Below are 17,919 nucleotides of genomic sequence, written 5' to 3' on the forward strand. Positions count from 1 at the left end.
TCTTGTGTGTTGTGGAAAAATAATGCGCTAAGTTAGAGGTATTTACTAAAAAAAAATAACTTAAAGTAATATGAAACTAATTTTTGGTACCCTAAATTTGGTATATCTGCATATATTTTAATAAGCTTTTTCCGTCTAACTCGACGAGTTTTACGACTCCCTCCAAACTGGGGGTAATTGCTTGCAGATCGGGACAGTTGGTACCCACACATGTACTTGTAGCGTCTATTTCAGAACTACTTTCGACTGAATCAGTAATGAACCCATTCAAAAGTTCTGTAAAGGGCGGAAATTCCATTTTTTAGTATCGTCTTTTAATGAGATAGTTCTGCGATGGTTCGGAATTGGTGCGTTTCGGTGTAGGGTATTTATATAGTATGTACAATGTATATACATATATGTATAGCACAGCGTAAACAAAACGGAGACTGTTTATGAGAATAAAAAAAGGCTTGTCATACTCATATAAGCATACACACATAATACAATAAAACCTCGGAATTATCAAACATTTTTCCTACACGAGCAAAAATTACAATCATTGCACTGCAACATTTCGCCAAATTCTGCTAATAATTACACACACACTTTCGGTTGCCGGCAGGTCGGTATTTTTTATTTGTCGGCCGGTTAGTACCCTGGCACACCCCGCTCATATGCTTGAACTTGGACTTCCAATCGAATTGGGTTTGCGTTTTCCATTCAGCGCTGCAAGCTAGTTTAAAAGGGCAACATTCAGCAATTTGCTTTCATATGAAAACCAGTTAAGAAGCAATTCGGGCGTGTTTCTGTGGCGCATCGGTTGCATTCGAAAGTAACAAATTTAAAACCAAATTATCACTGACTTTTGCTTCAATTTAAGTGACAATTAAAATAAAAAAATTAAAAATTCATCAAAGCAAGAAGCTTAACAAAAGAGGATAAGGAAGATAAGGTCGAAGAGTGTCCTAATAAACCTTTGTGCGTGTTCGTGGGCGTGTAAGTGTGTGTTAAAGCAAAATATTTTACTACAATAAATTGAAGCAATGTCCATTATACCGTTTATACTTGAGTTGGCCGATGAGTTGCACGAAATTGATCGTTGTCTGGCCACAGGCGGCATGGATGTCGACGACTTCGGTTTCGGTATCTATCCACAAGAATTGCAGCCACACCAACAACCACAACCGCAGTTGCAACATCCACTGCTACAACATCAAGCACATCAGCAACGGCGCCCACGCTCCCTTTCACAATTTTATTGGTTGTCAAATTTAAGTAAAAGCCGCCATCATCCTTACTATCGTAGCAAGACATGTTGTAATAAAACCACAATACATTTGCTACACGACCATCAAGTGGAAAAGGAACCAGCTCAAAATGTAGGTAGTGCTGGTGGTGGCAGCCATATAGTCTCTAGCCCCATTAGTGTAGCTTCCGCTGGCGACAAAGAGCTTAATTCTCATGTTACAAATTCGAGTTCGTCAAATACGCCACCAGGAAAGTCTGCCTATTCTGTAGTAAATAAGAATGGATTTCAGGTCAGTATGAATGTGAAACAATTTGCACCAAACGAATTGACTGTGAAGACAATCGATAATTGTATCGTCGTCGAGGGTCAACACGAAGATAAAGAAGATGGACATGGCGTCATTTCGCGTCACTTCATCCGAAAGTATGTGCTACCGAAAGGCTATGACCCGAACGAAGTGCTTTCAACATTGTCCTCAGATGGAATTTTAACTGTAAAGGCTCCTCCGCCCCCCATGAAGACTGACGAATCCATGGAACGTATTGTCAATATACAACAGACTACTGTTAACAAAAGTAACAACACTAAAGACGACCAATTCAAAGCAGCCGCATCTGCAGTTGAGCAACCGGCAACAGTCGATACAGGTACATTGCCGGTAACAGTAACATTATCACAACAACAAAAGTCCAAGTTCCAGCAATTGACTTCAACAGTTGAGAGTGCACAGCAACAACAACAGCCAACGAAGCAGTCACAGCCAACAGCAGAAAAAGACTTACAAATAACACATGAGCGCAATGGTAATCTCGCTATGAATGAGTCAACTGCAGAGTTAGCATCTGAGCCACAAACAGCTGAGCAGACAGACATGTCTTTCAATACAAAATCAAGTAATAGCAATAACAAAAACAGCAGCGTCTTAAACGATGACGCCACTACTTCCTCATATGAGAATGGGGAAAAGGAAAGTTCTTCGGTAGAGGATGCAGAGAAGAAAATAGACGAAATGGAAAAAACACCACAAAAGTCCGATGCTGAAGCAACGTCGTCAAGTGACGCCATCATGGCTACTGACACATTAACTGAACCTATGGAAACGGAAGAGGATGAAATAGTAAACGAAAAAGAAGAAACCGACAAAACCCTATCAGCAGATACCGTGCCAGCTACAAACATTGAAGATGAAGCAATGGCAAATGTTAAAAACACGAATTCTGTTGCGAGCTCAATGTCAAAAACGATTAAGAACATCGCTACTAAAATTGATTCGCTTAAAGAGGTTGAGACTAACGGCGTAGAAGCTACCAAATCAAATGATGATGTTGATATTGGTGAGGTGGTGAGTACAGCTGTTGCTGAAGCGAACGATATTACTACAGTTACAAAAAATGGTGTAGCATCAGAACCAGAAACTAAAATTTCAGCTGATGTTGAAAGTGCCAGTTTAGACTCAGAAATAAAAGAAATGGACACCCAGGTTACTGATGCTGCTGCTAATGCTACCAATGGGGAAGGAGTGGATGGTGATGCTATCAATGGGGAAGGGGTGGATGGTGATGGTATCACAGTTGGAGTCGATAAGGAATCTAGGGTAGATGTGAGTGCAAGTGGTGGAGGTGATAATGGCGCAAGCGTAGAAGATGACAACGATGAAAATGATTCTGAAAATATTTTAGTGGTAGCTGCAGAAGCACCCAGTGCGGGAGATTTGGTAGCAGCGGCTGATGCAGCAATTCTTTTAACCAAGACTCAATGTGATGTTGATGTTGTCGGAGCCGGTGATACAGCCAGCAAACTTGCTATGACCACTGAAGAGATGGCAAACTAAATAGGAATGAGTAGCAGACAGTAGAAAGAACGAAATAATGAAGAAACACTTGGAAAGTGTTATTTCACATATGTACACTTACATACATTAGACCGTTTCAGACTTTTTTTTCAAACTTCCAAACAGAAGCTACGTTTTCGTGCAAAAAATACTCATAAATTATGAGCCCTTAATGTTGATATTACTTGCGAGTGCATTGCATTTTTCACTCTTTAATAGAAATTTTATGGAAAGCGTCACTTTCACTTCCACTGAGTTTTACAGGTACACATAACTTTAAAATGCGCGGTCTAACAAAATCTCAATTTACAACATAGTAAGGTCCACTTGCAGAATAGCAAGTTTTTTTTGTTTTGTTTTATTCAGAGTTAATTGAAAACAAATTGTCAAAAATAAATGAGTTTAACCTTTCATATCAGGTTAACTGTGAGTTAGAAAGTTAACTTGCCGTTCTGCAAGTGGGCCCAAGAGTTTAATAAATTTGTTACTCGTTCTAAGTAAAAGCAATGAAGGTTATAAGTAAAGGTTGCTAATCCGAACGGGAAGAAATCGCTTTTTTCGTCGAACATTTTCACAATGAAGAATTATTTTGACTTATTGATTGAATTTATTGTTTTCAAGCATAAACGTGCCTGCTCACGACTGACGATTTGCGGGAGGAGTTCGGATGGATATGCGACAATAGAGTTCCAGAATTCAGTTTTGATAATAAAAAAGGACTTTTATAAAATTTTTTGATATTATTTGTGAAGAAAATTCAAATGAATTTAAAAGAAATAAACGAAATTGTAGTTTAATAAATTTTTCGGAATCGTTCCGTAAATACCCCACAAAGTATCCGTCGGATACCGTAAAAGGTACGAATACTATTTCTTGGCACTGTGTTTAGTTAATAAAAATATTAAGAGCTCATATCGTCGGTCCCATGCAAGACTACCACATTTCAAATTCCTATGGAATAGTTGCACGATTCGTGTTCGCGTGAAAAGCTAGCCTAGTTCGCTGTTCGCGGGAAAGGCTAAACGTTTCAGTTATTCGTGTGGAAGACTAACACAGTTCGTTAACAAAAAGCTTTAGTCCAAATTTGCAGGGTCGTGCGAATATTTTTTTGCAAAGTTATTCCAAAAATGTTTTGTTATTTTTTTAATCTATATCTCGAGAGCCATTGGTAGTAGGTGAAAAGTTAAACATTCATTTTGTCTGTGATAAAATTCTCCACAATTTTAACTTTGGCCACTTTTTTTTTATACAAAAAGAAAATTTGCATTGTCGGTCACACTTTCGCGAATTTACCGATCCCACTTCTTCAAAGTTACGCAAATAATGATATTTAATATGATTTAATGAACTTTTAAATATGATAAATTCGCCAAAAAATAAGACTAAAATTTGGCTTTTCTCACCGTAATTTTTTTACGAGTTTATTGCATAAAAAGTGGCCGTGTAAAAAATGTGGAACATTTTATCACGATTAAAATGAATGTTCCACTTTTCACGTACAACACATAAGTACACAAAGTTGCAAAAAATATTTGTACGACCCTGCAAAGTTGGTCTTAAACTTTTCTTAACGAACTGTGCTAGTCTTCCAAGCGAACGACTGATACGTGTTAGTATTCCACGGGAGAACGTGAAACCTACTAGTATTTCTCGCGAACATCTGAAACGTACTAGTTTTCCACGCGAACTACGAACTGTTCTAGTCTTCCACGCGAACATTTGAGACCGATATACAGTCCATTTTACTAACCAATTCGTTACGGAGTTTTATCTCCCCTCTTCTAATCGTTTTTTTTTTTTTTTGACATTTGCTTTTTTTCACATAAGTGAGAATAATATTTGCAAATATGTATGTTCTATACAGTCCATTTTACTAACCAATTCGTTACGGAGTTTTATCTCCCCTCTTTTAATCGTTTTTTTTTGACATTTGCTTTTTTCACATATGTGAGAATAATATTTGCAAATATGTATGTTCTGAATACTTTGAAAAACAAAGTTCTTTTTTTATCCTAGGACATATTGCTCCGACTACAAGTACCAATAATAACAAGTAAATAATTAAACTATTTATTCACTATTTTTATAAGCTTTGTGCATACAGAGCAAATTGTACTGGCGCAATTCAGAAAAAATTTTATAAATAAAAAATTTTTAATGAACGTGGTCACTTGCATAAAAGTACGATAAGTAATTACTTAAAAATTATTTTGAAATTTGTGATTACTTTGGAAAAAATGTATACTAATTTAATGCACGTGGCCCATTGTCATAGTAGTAGCGAAAACTGTAAACTTTGCGGTGATTTTTTTTTTTATATTTTGAAACGGTCTAATACTCATTCACATGTACTTTCATACACAGATACTTAAATGAGAGGAATTTTATATGTAACTACTGTAGCTACTGTAAAGCCAAGTTGAAGAAAGTGATATAAAAAGTAGATATACATACATACATACACACATGGATAAATCGTGCAAAAATAGCGAAGATGTACGAACGTAATTTCCTATAGACATATTTACACAATGTACTAAAGAAATTATTTTTAATCCGTTAACTTGATAACCAGGCCAATATGATTTTTTTATATATCCACTTGGGAAGCAAAAATGAAACGGCAATTTTACCAGATATTAATCTTTTTGGTTTTCTGAGATCCTGAAATATGTGCAAACGTTCGTATGTACATTAGACTGGGGCGAGAAAAAACGTTAAAAATTCCGCCCCTAAATTTGAAACTTACATATATGTATATGTTTTTATTTTTTTATATCCTTACAAATTGCGAAATTGTTTTTTGTTATAATTTGGTTATTTGACATCTGATTTTTAAATTTAATTTGTCGTAATTTTTGTCTTAACGAGTATGTGAAAACTGCAGATTTCAAATGGACAATGAGAGGAATTATAGAGATTCTCAAGACAAAAATAATGACTTAACAATTTTGAAACTGGAGTTTTGTATTCATGTTCAAATTTTACGATTTTAGTTGTTTCCATTATAGAATTTTAATAAAGCATAGCATTGCGGTGAATACGCGAATTTGTGAATTGCCTAACTATTATTTCATGATTTAATAATTATATGACTTGCCATTTGTTAAGTTACACATACTGTATTTTACCAATTTCACACAGAAGCTTATTGGAATCAAATTTTGTTTAATGAAATAATTAACTTTTGCGATTCCTATAAATGACCACTAAAACCAATGTCAGTACAAAAACAAAAATTTGACGACCCTCGTAATCAGACAGGTGAAGTCATTAGTACAACAAAAAAAAAAAAAAAAAAACGGCCCCCATAATCCGGTTATGCGTTTTAAAGTAGTAGGGAGGGAAAATTTTAGGAGGAAGAGGGAAACTGAGAGTAAAAATAAGAGAAAGGATAGTGGTTTGAGACAAAGACTAATAGTGATAGGTTTGGGTAAGAGCCAGAGCAGTAAGAGTGAGAGGAAAAACGGGAAATTCGTGATAGAATGAAAGAAATGGGGAAGTTGAACGGGCCGATTAAGATAAAAAAAATTCTGGGAGGAGGGAAATAAGAGAGAAAGAAAAGGGATAGGTAGGTGGATAGATAAAGTCGGAGCCATGTCTTTCGGGTTTGATCATACGGCTATTTCATGGCTGTCTAAACGTTTCCAGGGTCAGCCAGAGCTGTTTAAAGAAAGTTCTGATAAGCCGTATATTTGTTTTTTGCCATCAATGAATTTCTATAAGCTCTGATTTTATGTAACATCATTGCTGTAAAACCGCTACCGCTTTATATTTTTACGCCAGCCGCCACTTTCTGCTCAATGAACTTCTCTTAACGCTTCGTTCACATAGATAAATGTTGGGACTGTGTACCACCGATCCTTAGCTTTTGTATTACAAGCCTCCAAGATACTCATCCGCAATTTCATGACATTGTTCTAGATCGTCAATCATCTCATTGACGTGAGCAGTATGATTCCATATTTATTTGTGGATAATTAGATACTCTGAAGCCAGTTGACTTTCCCACAAAAGGACATACAGTCCGCAAGCGTTATTTCCCTGCATGTTACTTTCTTTTCTCAGAAAGGCAAAGGCATTTGTGAAGAATTTTTTTATGGTACTGAAAAAATCAATGTACACATATGTAGGTATGTAAGTCAAGAAAAAACCCTTAAATTTATGAGGGCAAGTATTGTCAAATGCGACTCCATTTTGTAATATATTGACTTCACCTGTCTGGTTTATTTCACATGCACTTAGCTAACCAAATATGCACCAATTTAAAAAAAAAGCCATATCGCGCACCTAGATCTAAAGTGAGCTAACTCAAAAATCTAAAATTTCGAAGCTATGAATTCAATACCTACCGAATTGTATATTCAACATTGTTTACCACATAGTTTGGCAAATTAAATTGAGGTATTTGGCGTCTTTCAGTGAGTTTTACAGCTCCGGCTCACGCTCAATTCTCACGGGAATGCTCTGGATCATTGAGAGACTTGAGAAGCAGATGTCGTGAAATTTTCGCACACGTGAAATGTTATTGGCAGATGTCGCCGCTGTTGTTCATTTAACTCATACGGCGAAAGGCTAAGCAGCGGCATCTATTTTTGAAAAAGTATGTATATTAAAGGCCGCGTTGCCAACCTAAAAAGAAGTAATTAACAAATTATCTGGCTCACAAATTGAACCAGACTTCTATCTGGATTTATCTGGCTCAAATCGTTGTTGTTGCATTTACATGCAAAATTGTTTATCTGGCTCAGGATTTTGCCACCGGATGATAGCTTATGTTGCGCATACTGTGGAAGGCAGTAAAAGAAGGCAATCGAATCGTGTGCTATGAAGAACAGCAGGAAGAGCAGAGTTGCATTGCATCAATATACCTTCAATCTTTGTGTCAATATTGAATAGATGTAGAAAAAATAACCAAATACCAATATAAGCAAATTTTTCTCTTAATTACTGCAAATAAGTTTCCCTAAATGCTATATTTTCCAAAATTATCAGTTTATATCTGTTTAAAAATTTAACTTGAATTTTTTTAAAGATTTTCGTAATATGGCCATTAGTAATGTGTGCCAATTTTGAGCGATCAGCTGTTAGTTGCACTACTTGGTAAAGTTACAATGATATTCTATTTATTAAGACATCCACTCACTAATCAACGAGAAAATGCTTTGTTATAAAAAAAAAAAAATAAAAACTACATTGTCGCATATGAGATAGGTAGCAAGTTTTTCGTTTTCGGAATATTGCGATTTTTTGAGTTGATCGCTGTTTTGATCTACATAGGTGTGCGATTTTATCTTTTACTGCAAATGCTTCAAAAATAATATTTCATATACTTTGGTGTTTTCTATTTCTCAAAAACTTTTGAAAATAATTTGTTTTTGATAGTCAATTGTTACATTGACAATAAAATCAAAACCACCAAGCTGACTAGATTTTTGACTCCATAGGGCATTCAATAAAGCAATAATGAAGTAATTTATAATTCGCATGAAACTTTGAGTTTAATAAGCGCATTAGAGCTAGTTTACATTTAACGAGATAATTTTGATTTTCATAGTTAACGCCTAAGGGATAATTAAGTAACAAGATTTCCCATCTATAATCGGAAATTATGAAAAATCTTTAGAGATCTCTAGGGTGTCTAATTGGAAGCACGAAATGAAATAAATATGGAACGTATAGATTAACTATATACAATTTATTGTATACTAATGATTTCATTAAGACTCTGCGTGAAATTGGTAAAAAATGAAGTGTGTGGTTTTAATTTTTTTTTTTTTACAACATAAAAATAGAAAAACAGCTGTAGCAGCAAAAATTGATAGTTGATGAGAAATGCGACATAAAAAAAATAACTGCTAATAACTTACTTAAATATAAACTTACAATTAAATATGAGAACTACATAGCAATAGCAAAAAAGGAAATTCAAATAAAGACACTAAACTTATACATATATATAAAAAAAATCCTTAGGCAGAGACTAATAACTATAAAAAACAAATAAAAATATTATAGAAGCAGGCTCTAATGGCAAAAATGATAAAAATTACTTCAATCTTCAAGGAATGTACGCTATACTCTGTCGTACCGAATACACAATAAAATTATTGCAAACTAAACCTTTTTGTATTTTAATGGGCAATCATCACTATTACACTCAGAGAAAAATGCCGTTCTAAAATCCAGCACCACCGGACTCAATTCAAGCTTTTCGTGTTCTTACTTTTTTCTTCTTGAAAAACGAACGACCTGTTCGCAAAACAACAAACTTGTTCTTGAACTGACAATCAGAGAACGGCTGGTCATAAAATATGAACAAATGTTCTGTTAATGAGAACAATGTTCTTAAATTCAGTTCAAGAAAAAAGAAACGGTATAATATCTGCACTACAATGTTAAATACAACATTTGACACGCAGTACTAAACAATTGTAGTGGCTCAGCGGCTATGATGTTGCGGTTGCGATCGTGTGGCGCGAGCTCGGTCATCGTCAAACTCTAAATTTTTCTAAAACATTTTTTTTTGTTCTATATTTTTAAATTTATTAAAAATTTTTTCGTAAACTTTTGGTTTTTAATAAAAATTTTTTGTTATAAATATTTTTTGTTTATGGCAAAAAAAATATTATAAATAAAAAATAAATAGGTAACTATTGAAAAAAACTTTCCCCTGCAACCGAAAAATGTTAAATCGACCCCAAATCGTTCTCGAAGCGTGAGAACGAAAAATTATAAATCAAGCCCAAGTACTGCTTGAAATTAGCACAGAAGTTTCACACATTAATACCAAAGTGGCAATAAAATACGAACGGTGTGCTTGGGAAAACTGTTCTTAAAACAAGTCCATCGGTCACGAGTTAAGGAGAAACGTACTTAACAGACTTTTGTCAACGAAAGTTCTTTATTTTGAACTTGTGTCGATCGTTTTAGAACGATTTTTTCTCTCAGTGGAATTGGCACAAAAGCGCCTGAACAATTTAAGGCGCCAATTATTCGTCTTTGCTATGATCAACGGTAGTGGGGCGCAATAAGTGAAATGAAGATCTCCTTCAACATTTTTCTCTGCGCCCAAATTCTGTAGTCAATAGAACAACTTTCTAGCATAGAACGTCTTTATCCATTCGCATCAACTAGCCAACGAAATCTTTGGGGTTTCATTAGTTGCATAATGTGCACATCTGCTCGTATAGCTCATCATTAAATTTCCTTCGGTATAAGTCGTAGATATTATGGGAAGGACCATAAATTTTACGAAGAACTTTTCACTCGATTACTCCAAGGGCCGGGCTGTCAGACCGGTGCAACCTTAAACTATCTCGTTCCGGTCGATTCCGACAAATGTTAAATCACCCATCAAAATATGCCTACTTACCAAATTTCATCAAGATATCTCAAAAACTGAGGGACTAGTTTGCGTTCAAACAAACGGACAGACTGACGGACGGACGGACATGGCTAAATCAACTTAGCTCGTCCCCTGATCGTTTTGGTATATTTATTGGTGGGTCTAACGGAAACATATACATACAAATGATTTGGAGGCTTGAAAATGAAAAAAATCGATTTCGACCAAAACAAGTCCCAAAAACCAAAAAAAAATGTTTTTGTTTAAAACTGTTAATGCCAACGTTTTTATCGCATAATTTTAAGTGGGATAGGAACTATGAGACAAATTCGTTTTCATCGGCAACACTTTTGCTCGTTTCTGAAGAAACCCTTAAAAAAATGGCGCAAAAATAAATTTTTTCACCAAAACACTCCTCAAAACCCAAAAAATATTTTTTTTTTTTCATAAAACTGTTATCCACAAAGTTTTTAGCGGACAATTTTGAGTCGGACAGGGTATACATTAAAATTTTAAAATCAAATGAAAATTTTTTAAGTAGGTCATGAAAAAAACCTTAAAAATCAAAGAAAAAAAAGTCAAAAAACTCAAATTTTGCAAGCTCGAAATTTATTTTTTTGGGTATGCTTAAGGCTTGGTTTCCTCCAAAAGCGGTACCGCTATGTTACGACCGCTAAAGAGCGGCCGGTATACTCACCGTTTCTAGCGGCAACGCTTTGTTGGAAACTATGAACTGTTAAGGCAGACGAGTTGCAAAAGTTAATTTTACATTTTTGCATGTTTTTTTTAGTTTTTTATAATTATACTCAGTTGAGCAGAGCTCACAGAGTATATTAACTTTGATTGGATAACGGTTGGTTGTACAGGTATAAAGGAATCGAGATAGATATAGACTTCCATATATCAAAATCATCAGTATCGAAAAAAAATTCGATTGAGCCATGTCCGTCCGTCCGTCCGTCTGTCCGTTAACACGATAACTTGAGTAAATTTTGAGGTATCTCAGATCGCTATATAAAATGAACGATATCGGACAATAACCACGCCCACTTTTTCGATATCGAAAATTTCGAAAAATCGAAAAAGTGCGATAATTCATTACCAAGTACGGATTAAGCGATGAAACTTGGTAAGTTAGTTGAACTTATGACGCAGAATAGAAAAATGGTAAAATTTTGGACAATGGGCATGGCACCGCCCACTTTTAAAAGAAGATAATTTAGAAGTTTTGCAAGCTGTTATTTGGCAGTCGTTGAAGATATCATGATGAAATTTGGCAGGAACGTTACTCTTATTACTATATGTCTGCTTACTAAAAATTAGCAAAAACGCCCACTTTAAAAAAAATTTTTTTTTAATTCAAATTTTAAAAGAAAAGTTAATATCTTTACAGTATATAAGTAAATTATGCCAACATTCAACTCCAGTTGTTGGTGCAACAAAATACAAAATTAGAAGAAAATTTCAAAATGGGCGTGGCTTCGCCCTTTTTCATTTAATTTATCTAGGATACTTTTAATGCCATAAGTCGAACAAAAATTTACCAATCCTTGTGAAATTTGGAAGAGGCTTAGATTCTAGGACGGTAACTGTTTTCTGTGAAAAAGGGCGAAATCGGTTGAAGCCGCGCCCAGTTTTTATACACAGTCGACCGTCTGTCCTTCCGCTCGGCCGTTAACACGATAACTTGAGCAAAAATCGATATATCTTTACTAAACTCAGTTCACGTACTTATCTGAACTCACTTTGTATTGGTGTAAAAAATGGCCGAAATCCGACTATGACCACGCCCACTTTTTCGATATCGAAAATTACGAAAAATGAAAAAATGCCATAATTATATACCAAATACGAAAAAAGGGATGAAACATGGTAACTGTATTGGTCTATTGACGCAAAATATAACTTTAGAAAAAAACTTGGTAAAATGGGTGTGACACCTACCATATTAAGCAGAAAAAAATGAAAAAGTTTTGCAGGGCGAAATCAAAAGCCCTTGGAATCTTGGCAGGAATACTGTTCGTGGTATTAAATATATAAATAAATTAGCGGTACCCGACAGATGAAGTTCTGGATCACCCTGGTCCACATTTTGGTCGATATCTCGAAAACGCCTTCACATATACAACTAAGGGCCACTCCCTTTTAAACCCCTCATTAATACCTTGCATTTGATACCCATATCGTACAAAAAAATTCTAGAGTCACCCCTGGCCCACCTTTATGGCGATATCCCTAAATGGCGTCCACCTATAGAACTATGGCCCACTCCCTCTTAAAATACTCTTTAATACCTTTCATTTGATACACATGTCATACAAACACATTCCAGGGTTACCCTCGGTTCATTTTCCTACATGGTTATTTTCCCTTATGTTGCCACCATAGCTCTCAACTGAGTATGTAATGTTCGGTTACACCCGAACTTTACCTTCCTTACTTGTTTTTCTTTTAATAAACTCGCAAGGAAAAAATTTCAATTCAAAAATGTTGTTTATTTTGTAAATAATTTGAAATATTTGACAAAATATTCACCGCTTTGACAATAGCGGTGGGAAAAAACGGTGATGAACGAGTTTCTACCGTCATGACGGGAGGGTTGTTTTATGCCCGGCCGCTATATTACGTTACGGTGAACTTCACCGTCTTCTTAGTTTCTACATAATTACTTTTACATTGCACTATTTTGGACAACGTTCTCTACCGCTATGTAACGGCCGCTATATAGCGGCACCGCTTTCGAGGAAACCAAGCCTTTAGTGGAACTTTTTTTCCTGAGCCCAAAACCTATCGAAAAATCGATGGCGCGATATGGGTTAACTTTCGTCCATGCAAATCAACCCAGCTTAATGTACATACATATGTACATACATATATAATCTATCTACATATATACATACATTAGACTGGGTCGATTTATTAACCGATATCGCGCCATCGGGAAAAAAAGTGCCACTACGCATACCCAAAAAAATAATTTTCGATTGTAAAATTTTCAAAAATGTCCACTAAAAACTGGCGATAACAGTTTTTTGAAAAAAAAAAAATTTATATATATATATATATATATATCGACAACGTTTTTAGCGAACATTTTTGGGTCGGACAGGGTATACATATGAAAATTTTTTTAGTAGGTCATGAAAAAAACCTTAAAAATCAAAGTCGAAAAAAACGTCAAAAAAATGAAATTTCGCAGGCTCGAAAATTATTTTTTTGGGTATGCGTAGTGGAACTTTTTTTCCTGAGCCGAAATCCTATCGAAAAATCGCTAGTGCGATATCGGTTAACTTTCGTCCATACAAATCGACCGACCCTATTTTATATACCAACGTTTGAAAAATCAAATACCTCTAAGAGTGTCAATACCAGGCAAATCATACTTGACCGGCAGATGCCCAACATCGAAATTATATCAGGGGGGAAAAGTGGGAAGAATGGGAAAAAATGGTGTGGTATCTCCCATACACACTTTTATTTCCATATCATGTATCTCCTGAACCGCTTAAGTCACATTACTGAAACTTGACATAGCTGCCAACATTGTCAACGCCAAAGAAATTTGGAGGTTATTGGAAAAGGGGCGTGGAATCTCCCATACAAAACAAATTTCCATAAAATATCTGTAACCACTGAATCTACATCACTGGTATTAGCTGAGTATTGGTAAGTCTAGCAAAAGGAAGTGTGCACTCATATAATTCGTTTATCGTAAGTGTATATAACTTCGTAATATTTTAACTTGATTTTAGTTCGGCCCATTCGCATTTTGTACAAAAAGCTGAAATAGCAAAAAGGAGTCATAGCTATAATTTGGTTTGGACCTACTCGACATAAACACTGTGTTGTATAGGTACATCTAGAAATTATGCCACAGGCACATCTGAAATAAAGAGGAATTTGTATATTCCATGCTATAAATCCCATGCAAGCTTTAATTTTCATATCCTTTTTCTGAGAAATTTATAATTTTAAATATTTAGATTGATCGAATTTTCGACCTTGGGCGATACTAGTTATAATAATTACTTGGCGCTATATACCTTTTAGGAGATAAGGGCTGATCTTCCAATATTTGCTGTCCTGCTTCTTGATGTCTAATACAAAAATTGTGGACCTAGGATATTGCTCTTCATAGCAGAAAAGGCCCTACCCAATCACTGCCGAGGGGCGACCACGTTTTATAGAAAAATTCCAAGAGGATTTTAGTTGTCACGCCTCCAAAGTTGAGGACCTTTGGTTAGTTAGGCCAGTAGATTACTAGATATTACACGACCGCGGCCGCCATGTATGTATGTATGTACAAATTTTTTGTGGTAACATTATTAATTTTATTTATACTAAATGTATGGAAATCATTTTGTTCATACATTTAAAAGAGTATTGTATCGTAATAAAATTTCGTTGGTCAAAATAATAGGTGTACGGAGCTTTTTTTCGAAATCAAAGTGAGCAGTTCAGTTATAAATTCCTTATTCCATGGTGCTTTTAATAACCGGTATCTCTTTAATATATTGTATGACTTTGCCTTTGTATTGATTTCATTAATTTTGGGCAGGTTTCCAAAAATTGCTCGTGGTGTTAAATGAAAATCAATCAATCTTTTCTGAAGATCACTCCACAAATTCTCAATCGCGTTGAGGTCAGAGGACTGATTGACTGACATTTGCATTTCTAAACCAGTCCAGATCAGATATCAACCTCAAAGTTGCGAAATATTTAGTGGCGAAGTGAAGAATAATTTTTATGGAAATTATTCTAAAAGTACTGCACATCTCCCGAAGGGCAGAGCGCATTCTTCTTCATAGAGCAAAAGGTAAGATGTATGTTCTTTATTTTGAATGAAGAATTCAATGATAGCTGCGTAGAACAGGGTTATATTGCAAAATGTTTTGCTGCCATATGCGGAAGAAAACATGCCAGATTATGGTATCAGCAAGATAACGATCCAAAACATCCTTCTAAGTTGGTATCTGAGTAGTTAACAAATGCGATGTGATATATATCCAACAGCCAAGTCAATTCCCTAACCTCAGCCCTATAGGAAACTTGTGGAGTGAGCTTAAAAAATGATTAGCAGATTGGCATTTTTTTAATTCAAAAGCAACGAGCAATTTTGACAGAAGATGAAAGTTTGAAAAGACTGAAGGAAATTTATCAAATTCATGCTAAATAGTTTCGACAAGGTGGACATGGAGAACATACCGGTGTCTAAAACAAACTATGGAGTTAGGAATTTATAACTGAATTGTTTACTTTGATATCAAAGAAAAGTTCCATACAACTATTTTTTGCCCGATGAAATTTTTATTACAATACAATTCTCTTTTCAATGAATGAACTAAAATAATTTTTAAACGGTTTTATTTAGCTTGACTTGGCAGGCCGGCCGTTGTGGACGAATTTTGTAATTAAAATTTAAGTAACTTCCCGATAAGCTACAAGCTTGAAACTTTGAATATAGTTCAGAACCCGATGACAATGCAACAATAAGAAAAAACTCCGATAGGTGGCGCATGAATCGAAATATTTCAAAAAATCGTAATTGTGGTCCGATTTGGTTCATATTTGGAACACATAATACATACAAGAATAGAAAGCGTCATAGGATCGAGATATTAAAAAAAAATCGTAATTGTGGTCCGATTTGGCTCATATTTGGAACACATATTAGATACAGAAATAGAAATCGCTTTATGAAAAAATCCCGCTAGGTGCGGCAAAGATCGAGATATTAAAAATACCCGTACTACATACAGTCCGGTAAAAGTGACATCAAAAAGCTTTGGAGTTCGAGGAGGGACAAGCATACGTGCCGTCGAGTCAAGTAAAGTCTTTGGAAGGATTATGTATTGAGAACTTAGATTGTAAGAAGATAAGAAATATATAGTGAACAGATCTACATACCTAAACGGTTTTTAAGATAAATATAAAATAAAAAGTAGGTAAGTAATTTGTGTGAGGATGCAAAGCTTCACGTTTTTTGTGGTCTGCATATAAAAACTATGACTACGAATCACGTATTTCAAAAATATATGACGTAAACGTAACTATTTGATGAAATTTGATGAATTTTGAAGCTTCTAGCCGTAAAAAAGGGGCAAAAATGACAATTTATATGAAGTATATAATATATATACCACTGATCTCTATGATTTTTTCAGACAACAATATATGCTATATACGTAAGCATTTTGTGAAATTTGAAGCTTCTAGCTGTTAAAACGGGGCAGAAATTGCGCAAAGTTTCTTATCTGAACAATTGGTTGTATGAGATATATACTATGTATACCACCGATCTCAATGATTTTTTCAGACATCAATATATGCTATACACGTAAGCATTTGGTGAAATTTGAAGCTTCTAGCTGTTAAAACGGGGCAGAAATTGCGCAAAGTTTCTTATCTGAACAATCGGTTGTATGAGATATATACTATGTATACCACCGATCTCAATGATTTTTTCAGACATCAATATATGCTATATACGTAAGCATCTGGTGAAATTTGAAGCTTCTAGCTGTTAAAACGGGGCAGAACTTGCGCAAAGTTTCTTATCTGAACAATCGGTTGTATGAGATATATACTATATATACAACCGATCTCAATGATTTTTTCAGACCACAATATATGCTATACACGTAAGCATTTGGTGAAATTTGAAGCCTCTAGCTGTTAAAATGGGGCCGAAATCGCAAAAATATATATATATATAACCAAAATTTAAAATTTAAAAAATTTAAAATTTAAAGTTTTGAAGTATTGTTTTGATATGCTTGTTTTCTAGCATATTTTATTTATTTATTTATATACAAACATTCATATTTATTTAATCATACATATTTTAATGCATATATTTATTTATTTTTCCATATCGGTAACATGTAATTAAATACTCTGACTTACTTTACGTTATATTGAGTTTTTTGTATATGAATCCATTTTGTCGTTATGAATTATGTTTGTTTTACTACAAACGACAATTTGTCTTACTGTACTAATGTATATTCTCTCAATAAATGAAAAATGAAATGAAAAAAAAAAATGAAAATATACTATATATACCATCATATATATTATATATATCACCGATCTCTATGATTTTTTGACACAACAATATATACTATATACGTAAGCAATCGGTGAAATTTGAAGCTTCCAGCTGATAAAATGGGGCTAAAATTGCGAATATATATATATATATACATATATATATACTATATGTACCACCATATATATACTATATATACCACCGATCTTTATGATTTTTTCAGACAACAATGTATGCTATATGCGTAAGCATTCGTTGAAATTTGAAGCCTCTAGCTCTTAAAATAGGGCAGTAATTGCGAAAAGTTTCTTATCTGAACAATCGGTTGTGGGGGATATATACTATATATACGACCGATCTCATCAATTTTTTCAGGAAACAATATGTGCAATATACAAAATTATATGGTGAAGTTTGAAGCTTCAATCTGTTAAATTGAGTAAGATATGACAAAAATC

At 34.5% G+C, this 17,919-nt stretch overlaps 1 protein-coding gene across 1 annotated transcript; it reads left to right on the top strand.

Annotated features, from left to right (window-relative positions):
• The first annotated feature begins 581 nt into the window (after nucleotides 1–581).
• LOC137253051 (heat shock protein 67B1-like) lies at nucleotides 582–6,724 on the top strand. Its single transcript, XM_067789352.1, has one exon. It carries the CDS (start codon nucleotides 1,026–1,028, stop codon nucleotides 3,060–3,062), a length of 2,037 nt encoding a protein of 678 aa, XP_067645453.1. The 5' UTR covers nucleotides 582–1,025; the 3' UTR covers nucleotides 3,063–6,724.
• Nucleotides 6,725–17,919: the final 11,195 nt, after the last annotated feature.

This window comes from Eurosta solidaginis, chromosome 5 (assembly GCF_040869045.1).
Source record: "Eurosta solidaginis isolate ZX-2024a chromosome 5, ASM4086904v1, whole genome shotgun sequence".
Lineage (NCBI taxonomy): Eukaryota > Metazoa > Arthropoda > Insecta > Diptera > Tephritidae > Eurosta > Eurosta solidaginis.